This window comes from Anomaloglossus baeobatrachus, chromosome 4 (genome assembly GCF_048569485.1).
Source record: "Anomaloglossus baeobatrachus isolate aAnoBae1 chromosome 4, aAnoBae1.hap1, whole genome shotgun sequence".
NCBI lineage: Eukaryota > Metazoa > Chordata > Amphibia > Anura > Aromobatidae > Anomaloglossus > Anomaloglossus baeobatrachus.
This window is the reverse complement of record NC_134356.1, coordinates 222,117,256-222,131,777: the sequence shown is the minus strand read 5'-3', so window position 1 is coordinate 222,131,777 and position 14,522 is coordinate 222,117,256. Positions and strand designations below refer to the sequence as shown.

Sequence of the window (14,522 nt, the reverse complement as noted above, 5' to 3'; positions counted from 1 at the left end):
TATTTCTGGGATGTGAGAATTGTTTTTTTTTAAAGTTTTGAGAGGGAATATCTCAAAGTTAACAGAAGTTTAAAGTCTGGGTCTAGTAGTTTATATTTTAATTTTAGGTCCAGAAATGAAACTAAGTCTGAATCATTATGTAGATCCTGGATAAATTTTATACCTTGTTTAGTCCATTATTTTGGAATTTCTGTTTTTGATAAATATGCCAAGAATTGTATAGGAAAATTTTTTATTTGATTATATTTTTGGATTTTTTTTTCTCGTTTTACAAAGGTTTTTCCATATTAATAGTGTGGATGATATAGTTGAGAAAGGAGGTAGGGGTAGATTGGGATTTTGAATATGGAGTAGGATGAGTTGGCCTAAAGGGGAGTAGTTATTCAAAGATAATTCTAAGCCCATCCACGGAACTGAATAATTATTGATGATCCAATCACGACTTTGTTTAATTATATTAGTTTCATAGTATCCAACTAGGCTAGGTAAACTATAGCCACCTCTTTCTTTGTCGCTCCATTGGGAGACCCAGACAATTGGGTGTATAGCTTCTGCCTCCGGAGGCCACACAAAGTATTACACTGAAAAGTGTAACCCCTCCCCTCTGCCTATACACCATCCCGTGCATCACGGGCTCCTCAGTTTTATGCTTTGTGTGGAAGGAGGCACACATCCACTCATGCATCCCATTTTAGTCAGCAGCAGCTGCTGATTTTATCGGTTGGAAGAAAAGAGGGCCCCCACAGGGCCCCCGGCATGCTCCCTTCTCACCCCACTACGTCGGCGGTGCTGTTAAGGTTGAGGTACCCATTGCGGGTACAGAGGCTGGAGCCACATGCCGTTTTCCTTCACCATCCCTTAGAGGCTCTGGGAGAAGTGGGATCCTGACCGGTCATCCATTCACTGGGACCGGGCTCCCTCCGCAGCCCCTGTGGGAATCTGCCGGACAGGAGTCTATGTATCCTCAGGGACAGGGCCCTGCATCTTAAGGTACTCTGTGTCCCCATGGGGACTGTGCATGAAGCGCTTGTTTCACAGACGCTGCAGCAGCTGCTAGTTTGTGAAGACCGGGACTTCCGCGCCGACCGAGCCTGTTTGTCGGCCGCAGTATTAAATTTAGTCCCCGGCTTCATTGCGGCCTAGTACCATAACTCCCGCCCCCGGGCCTGCCAGTCAGGGGTAAGGGCAGGATGGTCGACCTGACGTCGGCAGTGAGGGCTGGAGCATACTTTAGGTTTCCTCCCCCCCCTTCACTGATCACTGTGGGGCCCCAGATTCCCGCACTTTATTAGTCGCCGCCCACGGCTCCCTCCTCCCCTGAGAGCTCCGGCAGCCATTTTTACACATTCTGCCGGTGGAGGATTTCAGGAACGAGCTCTGCAGCTCTGGGAGACCTAAGGCAGGGAATCTGGTGGACACACACTCCGCTTTGGGCGGTCGGTAAGCCACACCGGTCACCCGGTGCTGGTCCCCCTAGGGTGCCGGAGTATATATATATATATTTGTATATATTTTCTCTGTTCGGCCGGGTTGTTTACTTTTGGCTATATACCCTCAGTGATCACTCTCCTAGGAGACAACAGCATGTCGTCCACAAGGAGCAAGGGCGCTAAGGCAAAGGGTTTTTTTGCAACCTGTACTTCTTGTGGGGCTATGTTACCTGCGGGTTCCACCTACCCTCACTGTGAGCAATGCTCGACCCCTGTTGCACTTGCTCAGCCGGAGCCTCGGTCACTAGTGGGCCCCTCGGATCAGGCAGACCCTCCTGCTTCCACTGTCCAGGCGGCAGGGACAGAGTTTGCAGTTTTTGCTAAGAAACTCTCTGAGTTGCTTTCACAATCCATGGCTCAGTCTATGGACAAATGGTCTGCCAAGCTACTAGAAGCCTTGCAGTCCAGACCGGTCCTTACACAGGCCCCAGGCACTGTTGGATCATCGCCTCCAGGCCCCTCTCGGTCTGCGGCGCAGCGTGCTCCTGGGGAGGCCCCTAGGTCTCACGTGGAGGACTCCTGCACGGACCACAGTCCCAGACCGGCTAAGCGGGCTCGCTGGGAATCTTCCCCGACTTCCTCACGCTGCTCGGGGTCTCAGCTTGAGGACTCTCTGGAGGACGAGGCGGACGTCGCAACTCAGGGCTCTGACCCTGACGTTGCCCTCAATCTTGATACACCTGAGGGGGACGCCTTAGTAAATGATCTTATATCGTCCATCAACCAGGTGCTAGATCTTTCTCCCCCACCTCCACCTATAGAGGAGTCGGCTTCGCAGCAGGAGAAACACCAGTTTAGGTTTCCCAAACGTACACGGAGTGCGTTTTTCGATCACTCTAACTTCAGAGATGCTGTCCAGAAGCACAGAGCATTTCCGGACAAGCGCTTTACTAAGCGCCTTAATGACACACGTTACCCCTTCCCCTCTGACGTAGTTAAGGGTTGGGCTCAGTGTCCCAAGGTGGATCCTCCAGTCTCTAGACTGGCGGCTAGATCTGTAGTATCAGTTGCAGATGGCTCATCGCTCAAGGATGCCACTGACAGGCAGATAGAGCTCCTGGTGAAATCCATCTATGAAGCCACAGGCGCGTCTTTTGCCCCGGCCTTTGCAGCCGTGTGGGCACTCCAAGCTATCTCAGCTTGTCTGTCTGAGATTAATGCGGTCACACGTACCTCTGCTCCGCAAGTTGCGTCTTTGACTTCTCAGGCGTCGGCTTTTTCGTCCTACGCCATGAACGCCGTCCTGGACTCTGCTAGCCGTACAGCGGTAGCATCCGCTAATTCGGTGGCAGTCCGCAGGGCCATGTGGCTACATGAATGGAAGGCAGACTCTGCTTCCAAGAAGTTCTTAACCGGTTTGCCGTTTTCTGGCGACCGATTGTTTGGCGAACGATTGGATGAAATTATTAAGGAATCCAAGGGAAAGGACTCGTCCTTACCCCAGTCCAAACCGAAGAGACCTCAGCAATGTGCCGATCGCACCCGAACATCAACGCTTCCTGCGTTTCGCCATCGGGGACGAACACCTTCAGTTCGTGGCACTGCCTTTCGGCCTGGCGACAGCCCCACGGGTCTTCACCAAGGTCATGGCATCCGTTGTGGCGGTCCTACACTCTCAGGGACACTCGGTGATCCCTTACTTAGACAATCTCCTAGTCAGGGCACCCTCCCGGGTGGCGTGTCAACACAGCCTGACCGTCGCTCTGGCGACTCTCCAGCAGTTCGGGTGGCTCATCAACTTCCCAAAGTCCAAGTTGACACCGACCCAATCACTGACTTACCTCGGGATGGAGTTTCATACTCACTCAGCGGTACTCAAGCTACCGCTGGACAAACAGCTTTCGCTGCAGACAGGGGTACAATCTCTTCTTCGGGGTCAGTCACACCCCTTGAGGCGCCTCATGCACTTCCTGGGGAAGATGGTGGCAGCAATGGAGGCAGTGCCCTTCGCGCAGTTCCATCTGCGCCCACTCCAATGGGACATTCTCCGCAAATGGGACAGGAGGTCGACGTCCCTCGACAGGAACGTCTCTCTTTCCCTTGCAGCCAAAACCTCTCTTCAGTGGTGGCTTCTTCCCACTTCTCTATCACAGGGAAAATCCTTCCTGCCCCCATCCTGGGCTGTGGTCACGACGGACGCGAGCCTGTCAGGGTGGGGAGCGGTTTTTCTCCACCACAGGGCTCAGGGAACCTGGACTCCGAAAGAGTCTTCCCTTCAGATCAATGTTCTGGAGATAAGGGCAGTGTACCTAGCCCTAAAGGCGTTCCATCGGTGGCTGGAGGGCAGGCAGATCCGCATACAGTCGGACAACGCCACGGCGGTCGCGTACATCAACCACCAGGGCGGCACGCGCAGCCGTCAAGCCTTCCAGGAAGTCCGGCGGATTCTGCTGTGGGCGGAAGCCACAGCCTCCACCATCTCCGCAGTTCACATCCCGGGCGTAGAAAACTGGGAAGCAGTTTTTCTCAGTCGTCAGGGCATGGATGCGGGGGAATGGTCTCTTCACCCAGACGTGTTTCGAGAGATCTGTCGCCGCTGGGGAACGCCGGACGTCGATCTCATGGCGTCACGGCACAACAACAAGGTCCCGGCCTTCATGGCACGGTCTCAAGATCACAGAGCTCTGGCGGCGGACGCGTTAGTTCAGGATTGGTCGCAGTTTCGACTCCCTTATGTGTTTCCTCCTCTGGCGATGTTGCCCAGAGTGTTACGCAAGATCAGATCCGACTGTCGTCGCGCCATTCTCGTCGCTCCAGATTGGCCGAGGCGGTCGTGGTACCCGGATCTGTGGCATCTCACGGTGGGTCAGCCGTGGGTGCTTCCAGACCGCACAGACCTGCTGTCACAAGGGCCGTTTTTCCATCTGAATTCTGCGGCCCTCAACCTGACTGTGTGGCCATTGAGTCCTGGCTCCTAGCGTCGTCGGGTTTATCTCAGGATGTCATTGCCACCATGAGACAGGCCAGAAAACCAACGTCTGCCAAGATCTATTACAGGTCGTGGTGGATCTTCTTGTCCTGGTGCTCTGATAAGGGTTTTACTCCCTGGCCTTTTGCCTTACCTATTTTTCTTTCATTCCTTCAATCCGGAATGGACAAGGGTTTATCACTCGGCTCTCTCAAGGGACAAGTATCGGCGCTCTCAATATTTTTTCAAAAGCGCCTGGCAAGGCTTCCGCAGGTCCGCACGTTCCTGCAGGGAGTTTGCCACATAGTTCCACCGTACAAGCGTCCGCTGGAACCCTGGGACCTTAACAGGGTGTTAATGGCTCTTCAAAACCACCTTTCGAGCCGCTGAGGGATGTCTCTTTATCACGTCTTTCGCAGAAGGTGGCATTTCTTGTGGCAATTACCTCACTCCGAAGAGTGTCGGAGCTTGCAGCGCTGTCATGCAAATCCCCTTTCCTGGTTTTTCACCAGGATAAGGTGGTTCTGCGTCCTGTCCCGGAGTTTCTCCCTAAGGTGGTATCTCCTTGTCATCTCAATCAGGATATCTCCTTACCGTCATTTTGCCCTCATCCAGTTCACCAGTGTGAAAAGGATTTGCATTCATTAGATCTAGTGAGAGCACTCCGGCTCTACGTGTCTCGCACGGCGCCCCTGCGCCGTTCAGATGCGCTCTTTGTCCTGGTCGCTGGCCAGCGTAAGGGTTCGCAGGCTTCCAAGTCAACTTTGGCTCGGTGGATCAAGGAACCGATTCTTGAAGCCTACCATTCTTCGGGGCTTCCTCTTCCTTCGGGCCTGAAAGCCCATTCTACCAGAGCCGTGGGTGCGTCCTGGGCATTGCGACACCGGGCTACGGCTCAGCAGGTGTGTCAGGCAGCTACCTGGTCTAGTCTGCACACCTTCACAAAACACTATCAAGTGCATACCTATGCTTCGGCAGATGCCAGTCTAGGTAGGCGAGTCCTTCAGGCGGTGGTTGCCCACCTGTAGGAAGGGGTCGTTTTCGGCTCTCTTTTATTGAGGTATTCTTTTACCCACCCAGGGACTGCTTTTGGACGTCCCAATTGTCTGGGTCTCCCAATGGAGCGACAAAGAAGAAGGGAATTTTGTTTACTTACCGTAAATTCCTTTTCTTCTAGCTCCTATTGGGAGACCCAGCACCCGCCCCTGTTCCCTTCGGGCTGGTTGTTCTTTTGTTCATGTTGAATTGTTCTTTTGGTTATGGTTTCAGTTCTCCGAACATCCTTCGGATTGAATTTACCCCAGACCAATTTATAAGTTTCCTCCTTCCTGCTTTTGCACCAAAACTGAGGAGCCCGTGATGCACGGGAGGGTGTATAGGCAGAGGGGAGGGGTTACACTTTTCAGTGTAATACTTTGTGTGGCCTCCGGAGGCAGAAGCTATACACCCAATTGTCTGGGTCTCCCAATAGGAGCTAGAAGAAAAGGAATTTACGGTAAGTAAACAAAATTCCCTTCTTTTTTATCTTTCATTAAAACATTGTTGCTAATTCTAGGTTTCTTTTTATTCCAGATCAAATTACTTAGTATGCCTTGTAGATTACTTAAGTGTTTGGTTGGGATGGTTAAAGGGATTGCTCTGAAGTAATAAAGAATTTTTGGTAATATTATCATTTTTAGGGATATGATTTTACCTAGCCATGTAATTTTATTTTTAATAATGTTGGAAAAATTATTTTTTATTATATGTGTAAGGTTTCTCATGTGTGCCTCAATGAGAGTTTCCACAGGACATCACCTTTGAAAAAATGGTCCGGACCCTTCTGCAAGGACTAGCGATCTCACAGCAGGGGCCTGATCGCTGGTAGGTGTCACACATAACAAGATCGCTGCTGCGTCACAGAAACCGTGACGAAACAACGATCTCGTTAGTGATCTCGTTAGCGGTATTGTTGTGTGTGATGGGGACTTAAGTGTCTATTGTTCTCCACAGAGCGTGTCTCGTTTACACAGGGTGATGCACGGTTAAGAATGCTGTGCTAGAGTTAATTTAACTGAATAAACGAGACATCGGGTGAGCAGCAGCCTGTTTACACACCTAGATAGTCGTGAAACGAACGTTTTTAACAATGCTTGCTCGCGATTATCTTGTACTGTAAATATTCATTTAGTCACAATGCCCCTGTGCAGAAGCGAGGGTTCTGGGGAACATATAGTCCTGTTTGTTACCAGGGACACAGTCTGACTGTCTTCTTTCTTCACAAGCGCGTCGTTGCCTTCGCTCCTGCACAGCGCTCCTGCACAGCTCTCTCACTGTGACTCGCAGGAGTGAGGGGACCAAAGCACTGCGTAGATCTGTACTTAAGATATGGTGTACAAAGCTATGCAATTGATAAAGCACACTTTACGACCTTTGGCCTGCATGAAGGCAGCAAAATAACGTAATTAAACCTAATACAAAATTAATAAATTGGAAAAAAATGTAGTTACTCTTTAAGAACAACCTGAAATTTGAATATAATACAAATAAAATCTTATTAGGTGCCAAATTATACATTTCCAGAATGACAATGCAAATGTATTTTTATATATAGTAGCTGTTATCCAATCCAAAATGTGTTTTATCCTTAGGTTGTGTAACTGATAATATCTGATTTATCTAATATGTTGTTTTTCCGATTACAGACACCAATCAGGAAAAGAAACAATTAATAGAAAAGAAGATTAACCTAAAAGAGAAAGTCATCCACAGTGTTTGTAGTGGTAAGTTTTATATAGATGTGGTGGAGAGCACGGGGCAGGTAGTATGTAGTAGTCGTGGTAGCAGGGGAACAACAGGTCGCAGCACAACCTGTCATTAACCCCTCACCTCCCCGTCGCGGCACCACACACAGGAGGACACAGTAACAGTCTCTGGCACTTTTCTGCTTCAGACAATAAAGTTCACGCTCAGTTCTTTCTTAAACACTTCCAACTTTATTTCTGGGATACAGCTTCGGTCTGAATCTTGCCGACACCGGTATACGTCTCACAGGGGTTTCTTCTATTCACATGAAACAGTTGCAGCAATCGGTCTTCTGGCACCTGGGCACCATCTACAGTCTAAAGCCCTTCATTTCCCTCACTCCACTTCATGCCAACTGTCAGACTAAACCCCTCTCCGTGGGGGACGCGGTTCCGCCATCTGTCCAGGATCCCGCATGTCGCAGCCGTGGGGGTGACCCATAGGGTCAGGATCTGTTGCTTGGGACATCTTACATCTACATCTCCCTGGTCCCTCTCCTCCTGTCCACTATCCACTCTTCCTTAAATACCCTTAATTCTACTCCTCCTGCCTACCAGGGTGCCAGGACATGTCCAAAGCAACACTACCACCTGGTGGCGAAATCACACAAGCAAGGCATTTACTGTTATTACACAGGACAGTGGTGTGCCGGGTACAGATGCATGGGTGCACTTAAACCTTAACCCCCCTACATAGATGCCAGTGTTCAGCTAAACCAATCTAAGGGTATGTTCACACAAAGGCTTTTCAGGCAAATTTCACCTGAATGCGCCTGAAAAAAAACCCCACTGAAAAACATACCAAAAAGAATGTATGGCTGCACAGTAATGTCAAACCGACTTGCTGTGTATAAGTTCCATCTTTTGTAACTTCTTTTAACCCCTTCAAAAGCCATGAAGCGTCTTATAAGAAGTGATGAGTCCATTCTTCAGATGACTTGGAAGCCGCCATTATCCTATATATGAAATAATAAAAAAAAGCTGTTGCAAAGACGGCACAAAAGATGTCAAAGAACACACCTCAAGAAAGACACTGCTGGCGTTTTCTTGAAATATCTTCTTCAAAAAGGATACGTGTATGCTGGCATGTAAAAGACGTTGTGTGAACATACCCTAACTACCCTAACTCTTTAAACAGCAATTAAATGATTAAATTATTGATTACCAAGAACAATAAACCTCTAGTCTCCTGTACACTGAACCATTAATGATAAAAGCCCAGTATGTGATGTCAGAATAGTACATCATCGACTGGGTCAAGATATTATTAGTTGGATGGGCCCCTCCGTTTGTCCAGGGCCCCGACACTTGCCCAGGTGCGCAAGGTGGTGACATCTGCACTGGTTGGATCATTAGAGGCAGGAATTAACACTATTACTGTGGGCTAATATGAGTATATCCACATGTACCCTTCAAATATATATGAAACATATACAGAAACAGTACACATACAAATACAGTATGTATCATTCATATACTTTTATTCAATATTATTAGCTAAAATACATAAGTGAGGGTTAATAAAAGGTACATAAACAAAGCAAAAAAAGACACATGAAAGGCAAAAGCCCGTTCCTGTGGTAGTAAATACAACAGTCACAGCAAGTTGTATGTATAATGCATTTCAGTATGAAGTGATCAATAATTTTAACTGTTTGATATATACAACAATGCAATATAGTAAGTACAGGTAAAAAATAATACACAATACGGCAAAAATCCAATAAGTAGAATAAAAGACTCCTGTGCATCTTATAGATGAGGTCATGCACACTATCAGGGCAGAAGAGCAATCACTTCCACCTTGCAGAAATTGCAGATAGGAACGCCATTAGGTTTCACCACTGACACTTGTTCTTCGGCCTCCCTCGACATGCACAGTGCTTAGGGGATTTATGAGCTGCAATCATTATATACCACTGGATTACCAATAACTTGCCTGTGCTGGTAAAGATTTGCCAAATAATAGTTTACTGAATGGGCGCACATTCTGGTATAGGTGGTAGATATTTTCATGGGATGGGGGATAACACAGATATGCAAAGAGCAGCAGGAAGAAAAGTTGTGGTCTGCATCACATACATAATTCTAAGGGGTACTTTGCACACTACGACATCGCAAGCCGATGCTTGCGATGCCGAGCGCGATAGTCCCCGCCCACGTCGCAGCTGCAATGTCGTAGTGTGCAAAGTACCCCTTACTCTAAGGGCTCTTCTCCACTTGCAATTTCTATGTGCGAGTGCGATCAGATCAGAAAATCGGATCGCACTCGCACCAGTGTTAATCAATGAGGCCGTGTCCTCTTGCTAAATGTTTTACGGCATGTCTCGTGCTCTCGGCGAAATCGCAGCATGCTGCGATTTCACCGAGTCTCAGCTTCGCACCCCCATGCAATCCTATGGGAGCGAGAAAAAAATCAGAATCCGGGTGGCATGCGCATGTCATACAGATGGCATACGCATGTCAAATGGATCCTTGACACTTGCATACTGCGTCAGACTGGCTACCGGAGGAATCTCCAGTAATACCAGGCCTGGCAGCGGTTACATGCACTGAACTCTGGAGCTGTCACCTGAGCTCCAGAGTGCAGCCAGAACAGCGAGCGCTGAGTGATTGATTCCCCGGTGATTGCTGTTCAGCTCAGCACAGCTGCAGACAGACCGGGCTGATCTCTGGAGCTCAGGTGACAGCTCTGGAGTTCAGTGCAGATAACCGCGGCCAGGACTGGTAATACTGGAGATTCCTCCGGTAGCCAGTCTGATGCAGAATGCATAAACACTCACATAGCACTTGCATGACGCTCGCATGTCATACGGATGCTATGTGAGGAAAAAAACACACACCGTACGCAGACCACACGCAGGACACTCGACTCACTCGAGTGTCGCTGTGAATTTGTAAACGCAAGTGGAGAAGAGCCCTACAAGTAACTCACTTTCACTAGAAAAATTAGAATTAAGGGATACTTGCTGCAGTTTTGATAAAATACCTGTTTTCTCTGCTGCAGATCTAGCAGTTCTCTGAATACTGCACTCTGTATAAAAGCCCCCACACCACTGATTGGCAGCTTTCTGTGTACACATAAGCAGAAAGCTGCCAATCAGTGATGGGGCAGGGTTACTAAGAGCAGCAGGACTATGGTATGAGACAACTAGTTCTCTAGTGATAATATCTTGCTGATAAAACATTGATTTTATTGAAACTACAACAAACTGTCCAGTAAGTGACTGATCACTAAAATCAGGGTCTCTGCCATTACTGCTGCTCTAAGATTAAACAGCTAAAATCCTGCTGATAGGATTCCATTTAAATAAAGGAACACTGTATATATAGCTTAGTAGTATTAATAGAAAGTTAGCTTACTTTTAAATTGTATAAATACATAACAATTAAAAATATATGTAATAAATTAATGACATGTCTATTTCTGTAGATGAGATATATGGACCCCCAGTGGCCCCATTCATGAAGGATGTGTGTGCCGTTTCTGCAGATGTTCTGTGCAACATTATTAGAAGGCGGCTACATCATATCTCAGAAGTGAACGCCATCTCCACAGAGATACATCAGATATTTGTATGTACTGTACTATGTGTGTCATTGGATTTAATCCCTGTGCTTGTATGCTACGTGCGATAGTTCTACAAATATCAACACATTTGTGTACAAAGTCTTGAGCCCCATCCCCACAAAAGGGAGAAATCAGCAAGTTAACGCATTTCCCTCTCATGTCAAACTGTTTCACACATTATGTTTTGAAACACCAGTCATAATTAGAGATGGGTGAACCCACAAATGCTTGTGTTCGGTCGGATTTAACAAAAAAAAGTCCGGTTCGGGACGGGACTTGATCCAAACGACCCTGGATGCCGAACCCCATATAAGTCTAAGGGACCCAAACTTAAGTGTTATAAAATTGTGTTAGTAAGGTCTAGGGGGCTATAAAGGAAAGCAAAACGAAGATTAAAGCAGGACAATTATACTTACTGAGTTTCTGTGTGACTGTCAGACTGTTTCCAGGTCCACTCATTAAATCTCATGAATATTCACTGATTATCCCTCCCACCCTTTGTCACAGTATCTGTGATTGGTTGCAGTGAGACTGTCGGCGTCTCTGAATGGTTGCCCTCACAGTAGCCCTCATACATCTGCATCTCCTAGTAGAAAAACGCTGTAAAACACGTGATGCGTTTTTGACTCGTTTTTTGATGCGTTTTTCTGCCAGGAGATGCAGAAATGCTGTCTGGGCATCAAAATACAGGGGACTCTGCGCCATTTTTTCCAATAATTTATTTATATTCATACTCGCCTTCGAGGATTAAGACAGTTAGTAGTAGGGCAATCATATTTTTTTTTACCTAGGTGGCCATACTCGCACAGTAACATGGACTTCCCTGAGAAGTCCATGTTTGGGGTTCGTGTATGGACACTAGATCTGTCAGATTTACCTTTTTCTATAGTACTATAAGTGTTGGATGCCACGTCTTTTTAAAACCATTCAATCAACGTAAATATATGCATATATGTCTGCATGCAGCTGCCTACTGTTTTTCAGTTACATACTTTTAGGTGCCTATACTCCATCAATAGCTTAACTTTTGTCTGACAGCCATTTTTTCCCACCCAATACTTATGTGGTCTTTGTGGCCTAATATACAGTGTGTCCACCCATATCCTGTCCACCGCCATTAACTTGAGAACGTCAGCAGCTATAGGCATAGAAGTGGTGTCTAGGTTTAGTAAAGTAGCCATGCGCTACGCAATGAAACCTCCTAAAGCACCACCTGGTGGAAAACAACGGAGTTAGCATTTTTATCTCGAGACGGAACGAGATAGAGAAAAAAAAGTGAATTACAAAGTTGTAGGGCATCATCAATTCAATACGAATCGACACCTTGCATACAGAAATGCTATGATTAGAACGTGTAAAACTCACAAGGCTGTGGACGTGAAGCGATACCTCATGGAGACCTTCCTACAAGTCATTGGGTATGGTGGCTGTGTGGAGTGGCCTCCACGCTCACCTGACCTGACCCCACTGGACTTCTTTCTGTGAGGTCACATCAAACAGCAGGAGTAATCGAACCCTCCATCAACATTGCAGGACCTACGACGACGTATCACAGAAGCTTGTGCAAACGTGTCACCTACCATATTGCACATCGTGCAGCAAGATACAGTAGGCTGTCCAGAGTCCAGAGGTGCATTGCAGCTGACGGTGGCCACTTTTAGCATCAGAGTTAAATGAGCGCCATATGCGTGACCAGCATTCAATGTTTTGGGGGTGGGGTCAAGGGTTTCATATCATAACAATTCTGTATGCAAGGTGTCGATTCGTATTGAATTGATGATGCCCTACAATTTTTTAATTTACTTTTTTTCTCTATCTCGTTCCGTTTTCAAGATAAAAATGCTAACTCTGTTGTTTTCCACCAGGTGGCGCAATAGGTGGTTTAATTGCGTAGCGAATGGCTACTTTACTATACCTAGACACCACTTCTATGCCTATAGCTGCCGCCGTTATCAAGTTAATGGCGGTGGACAGGATATGGGTGGACACACTGTATATGTGTTTTGATTTGGGACATAAGCTCTTTTTGATTGACAGTTCAATTATGAGCTTGTAAGTGCTGCACAGATTTGGCAACTGCCATAACAGTGACCAATCCCATAGGCAGTAAGCTGTATACATTAAAATTATAAAATTCTAATGGAGGGGAATTTTAAAAACGTAGTAAATAACAAAAATGCCTGTTTTCACAATCACTTTCCAACAACAGCTATCAGTGAAGATGGGAATAACTCTTTGACTATGTGCTCCGTTTTCGTCACCTACAGGAGGAGGTCATTCTCAGTGAGGTAAAGGCGGCCTGGGTCAACATTCCAGATGTTCTGTGCACCGGAGTAATAACAAAAAATGAGAAGCGGCGACTTCACAAGCGTCTCATCACCCACATCATGATTGTCTCCGAGGAGCTGTTCTTGTACTACTTGCACAAAATGGAGAAGGACGATTCGCACTCTGTGTTTTCTGAAGAAGCCAATCTGACACGGTTCAAAGCGCAACTGTTACTTGACTGCTCCAAATTGTGCGTCCAACCAGTCATCTATATCCTATTGTAAAATTGAAAAGTTGAATTGAATGAGGAATTCAAAGAGTTCAGGTTACTTAAATGATGTAGTTATTCTTCAAGATAGTCCAGTCTTCACATGCCAAGGTGGTCATACACAATAGATGTATGTGGGCCAACTTAACAATAATCTCATGTGTATGCTGGTGTCCAAGCTTTTAAATCATAGGAACTCCCATGTCTACCATTGTGGAAAATAAGGATTAGGCATGTTATATACTAGTATGCCTGATCTATTGTACTCAAAGTAGAGAAGCCATTTTCTGAGGTGTCTTGTAGTGGCAATGTAATGCTTTTAAAGGGGTTGTCCCATGAACAAATTCAATTTTAACCAATAGACCTTGTAATTAAAATAAGTTCCATAATTGGATGTGTTTAAAAAAATGTTCCTCTGCTGAGATAATCTTATAAATGTGCCCCTGCTTTGTACACTGGATATCAAAATTAGAGAACAACATACAATTTCCTAAATGTTAAGGTCATTGTGTCGTCCAAAGTGATTATGTCCTAACATGAGGAAACTCGCAGTATTTTAAGCTTATTTCATAAATTGAATTTATTCTAAAGCACAAAATTAAAATGTAAATGAAAAAGAACACTGAGCAAAATTAGAGAACACTTTCAGATACCTGCAGGTTATTGGTGTTAATCTGGCACGTGGTGCTAATATTCGTAATATCTGACAGACCCTATTTAACTGGCAGCCTAACTTTCCAGTTTGCATTGACTTTGCAAAAATGGTGTGCCACTCCAAAGTGACTGAAATCCTTCAGCAGCAGGTTGTCCAGATGAAGGCCAAAGGTGTCACCCTATCAGCCACAGCAAGAGAAGTTGGTCATTCCAAGTCTGTGATTTTGAGAATATTCCATCTGTACAACATCACAAACTCTTTCAAGTCTCTCAAGAAGGCTGGTCGCCTCCGAAAGACAAATGTGAAATGACAGGATAATGTTGAGAATCTTCATGATTAATCATTTCAACATTGCAGCTGGAATTGCTGGCTAGTTCAGCATTGAACAGGGTAAGGATCTGTCTCATCATGCAGTGTCATAACGTTTAAAAGCATTGGGACTGAAAGCCCACTCTGCAGTGACCAACCCTCTCATTAGCAGAAAGAATCAAAAGGCTAGACTCACCTTTGGTGAGGAACATGTTGTGTGGACAGAGGAGGAGTGGTCCACAGTTCATTTTAGTGATGAAAGCAAGTTTA

At 46.3% G+C, this 14,522-nt stretch overlaps 1 protein-coding gene across 2 annotated transcripts in view; it reads left to right on the top strand.

Moving 5' to 3' along the window:
* CCDC87 (coiled-coil domain containing 87) overlaps positions 1–14,522 on the top strand; it is a 99,369-nt gene that overhangs the window by 13,418 nt on the left and 71,429 nt on the right. For both annotated transcript variants that reach the window (XM_075344682.1, XM_075344683.1), the window contains exons 3-5: positions 7,083–7,160; positions 10,615–10,757; positions 13,020–13,270. In XM_075344682.1, coding sequence (XP_075200797.1) covers positions 7,083–7,160; positions 10,615–10,757; positions 13,020–13,270 — 472 coding nt within the window. The remainder of the gene's footprint in view (positions 1–7,082; positions 7,161–10,614; positions 10,758–13,019; positions 13,271–14,522) is intronic.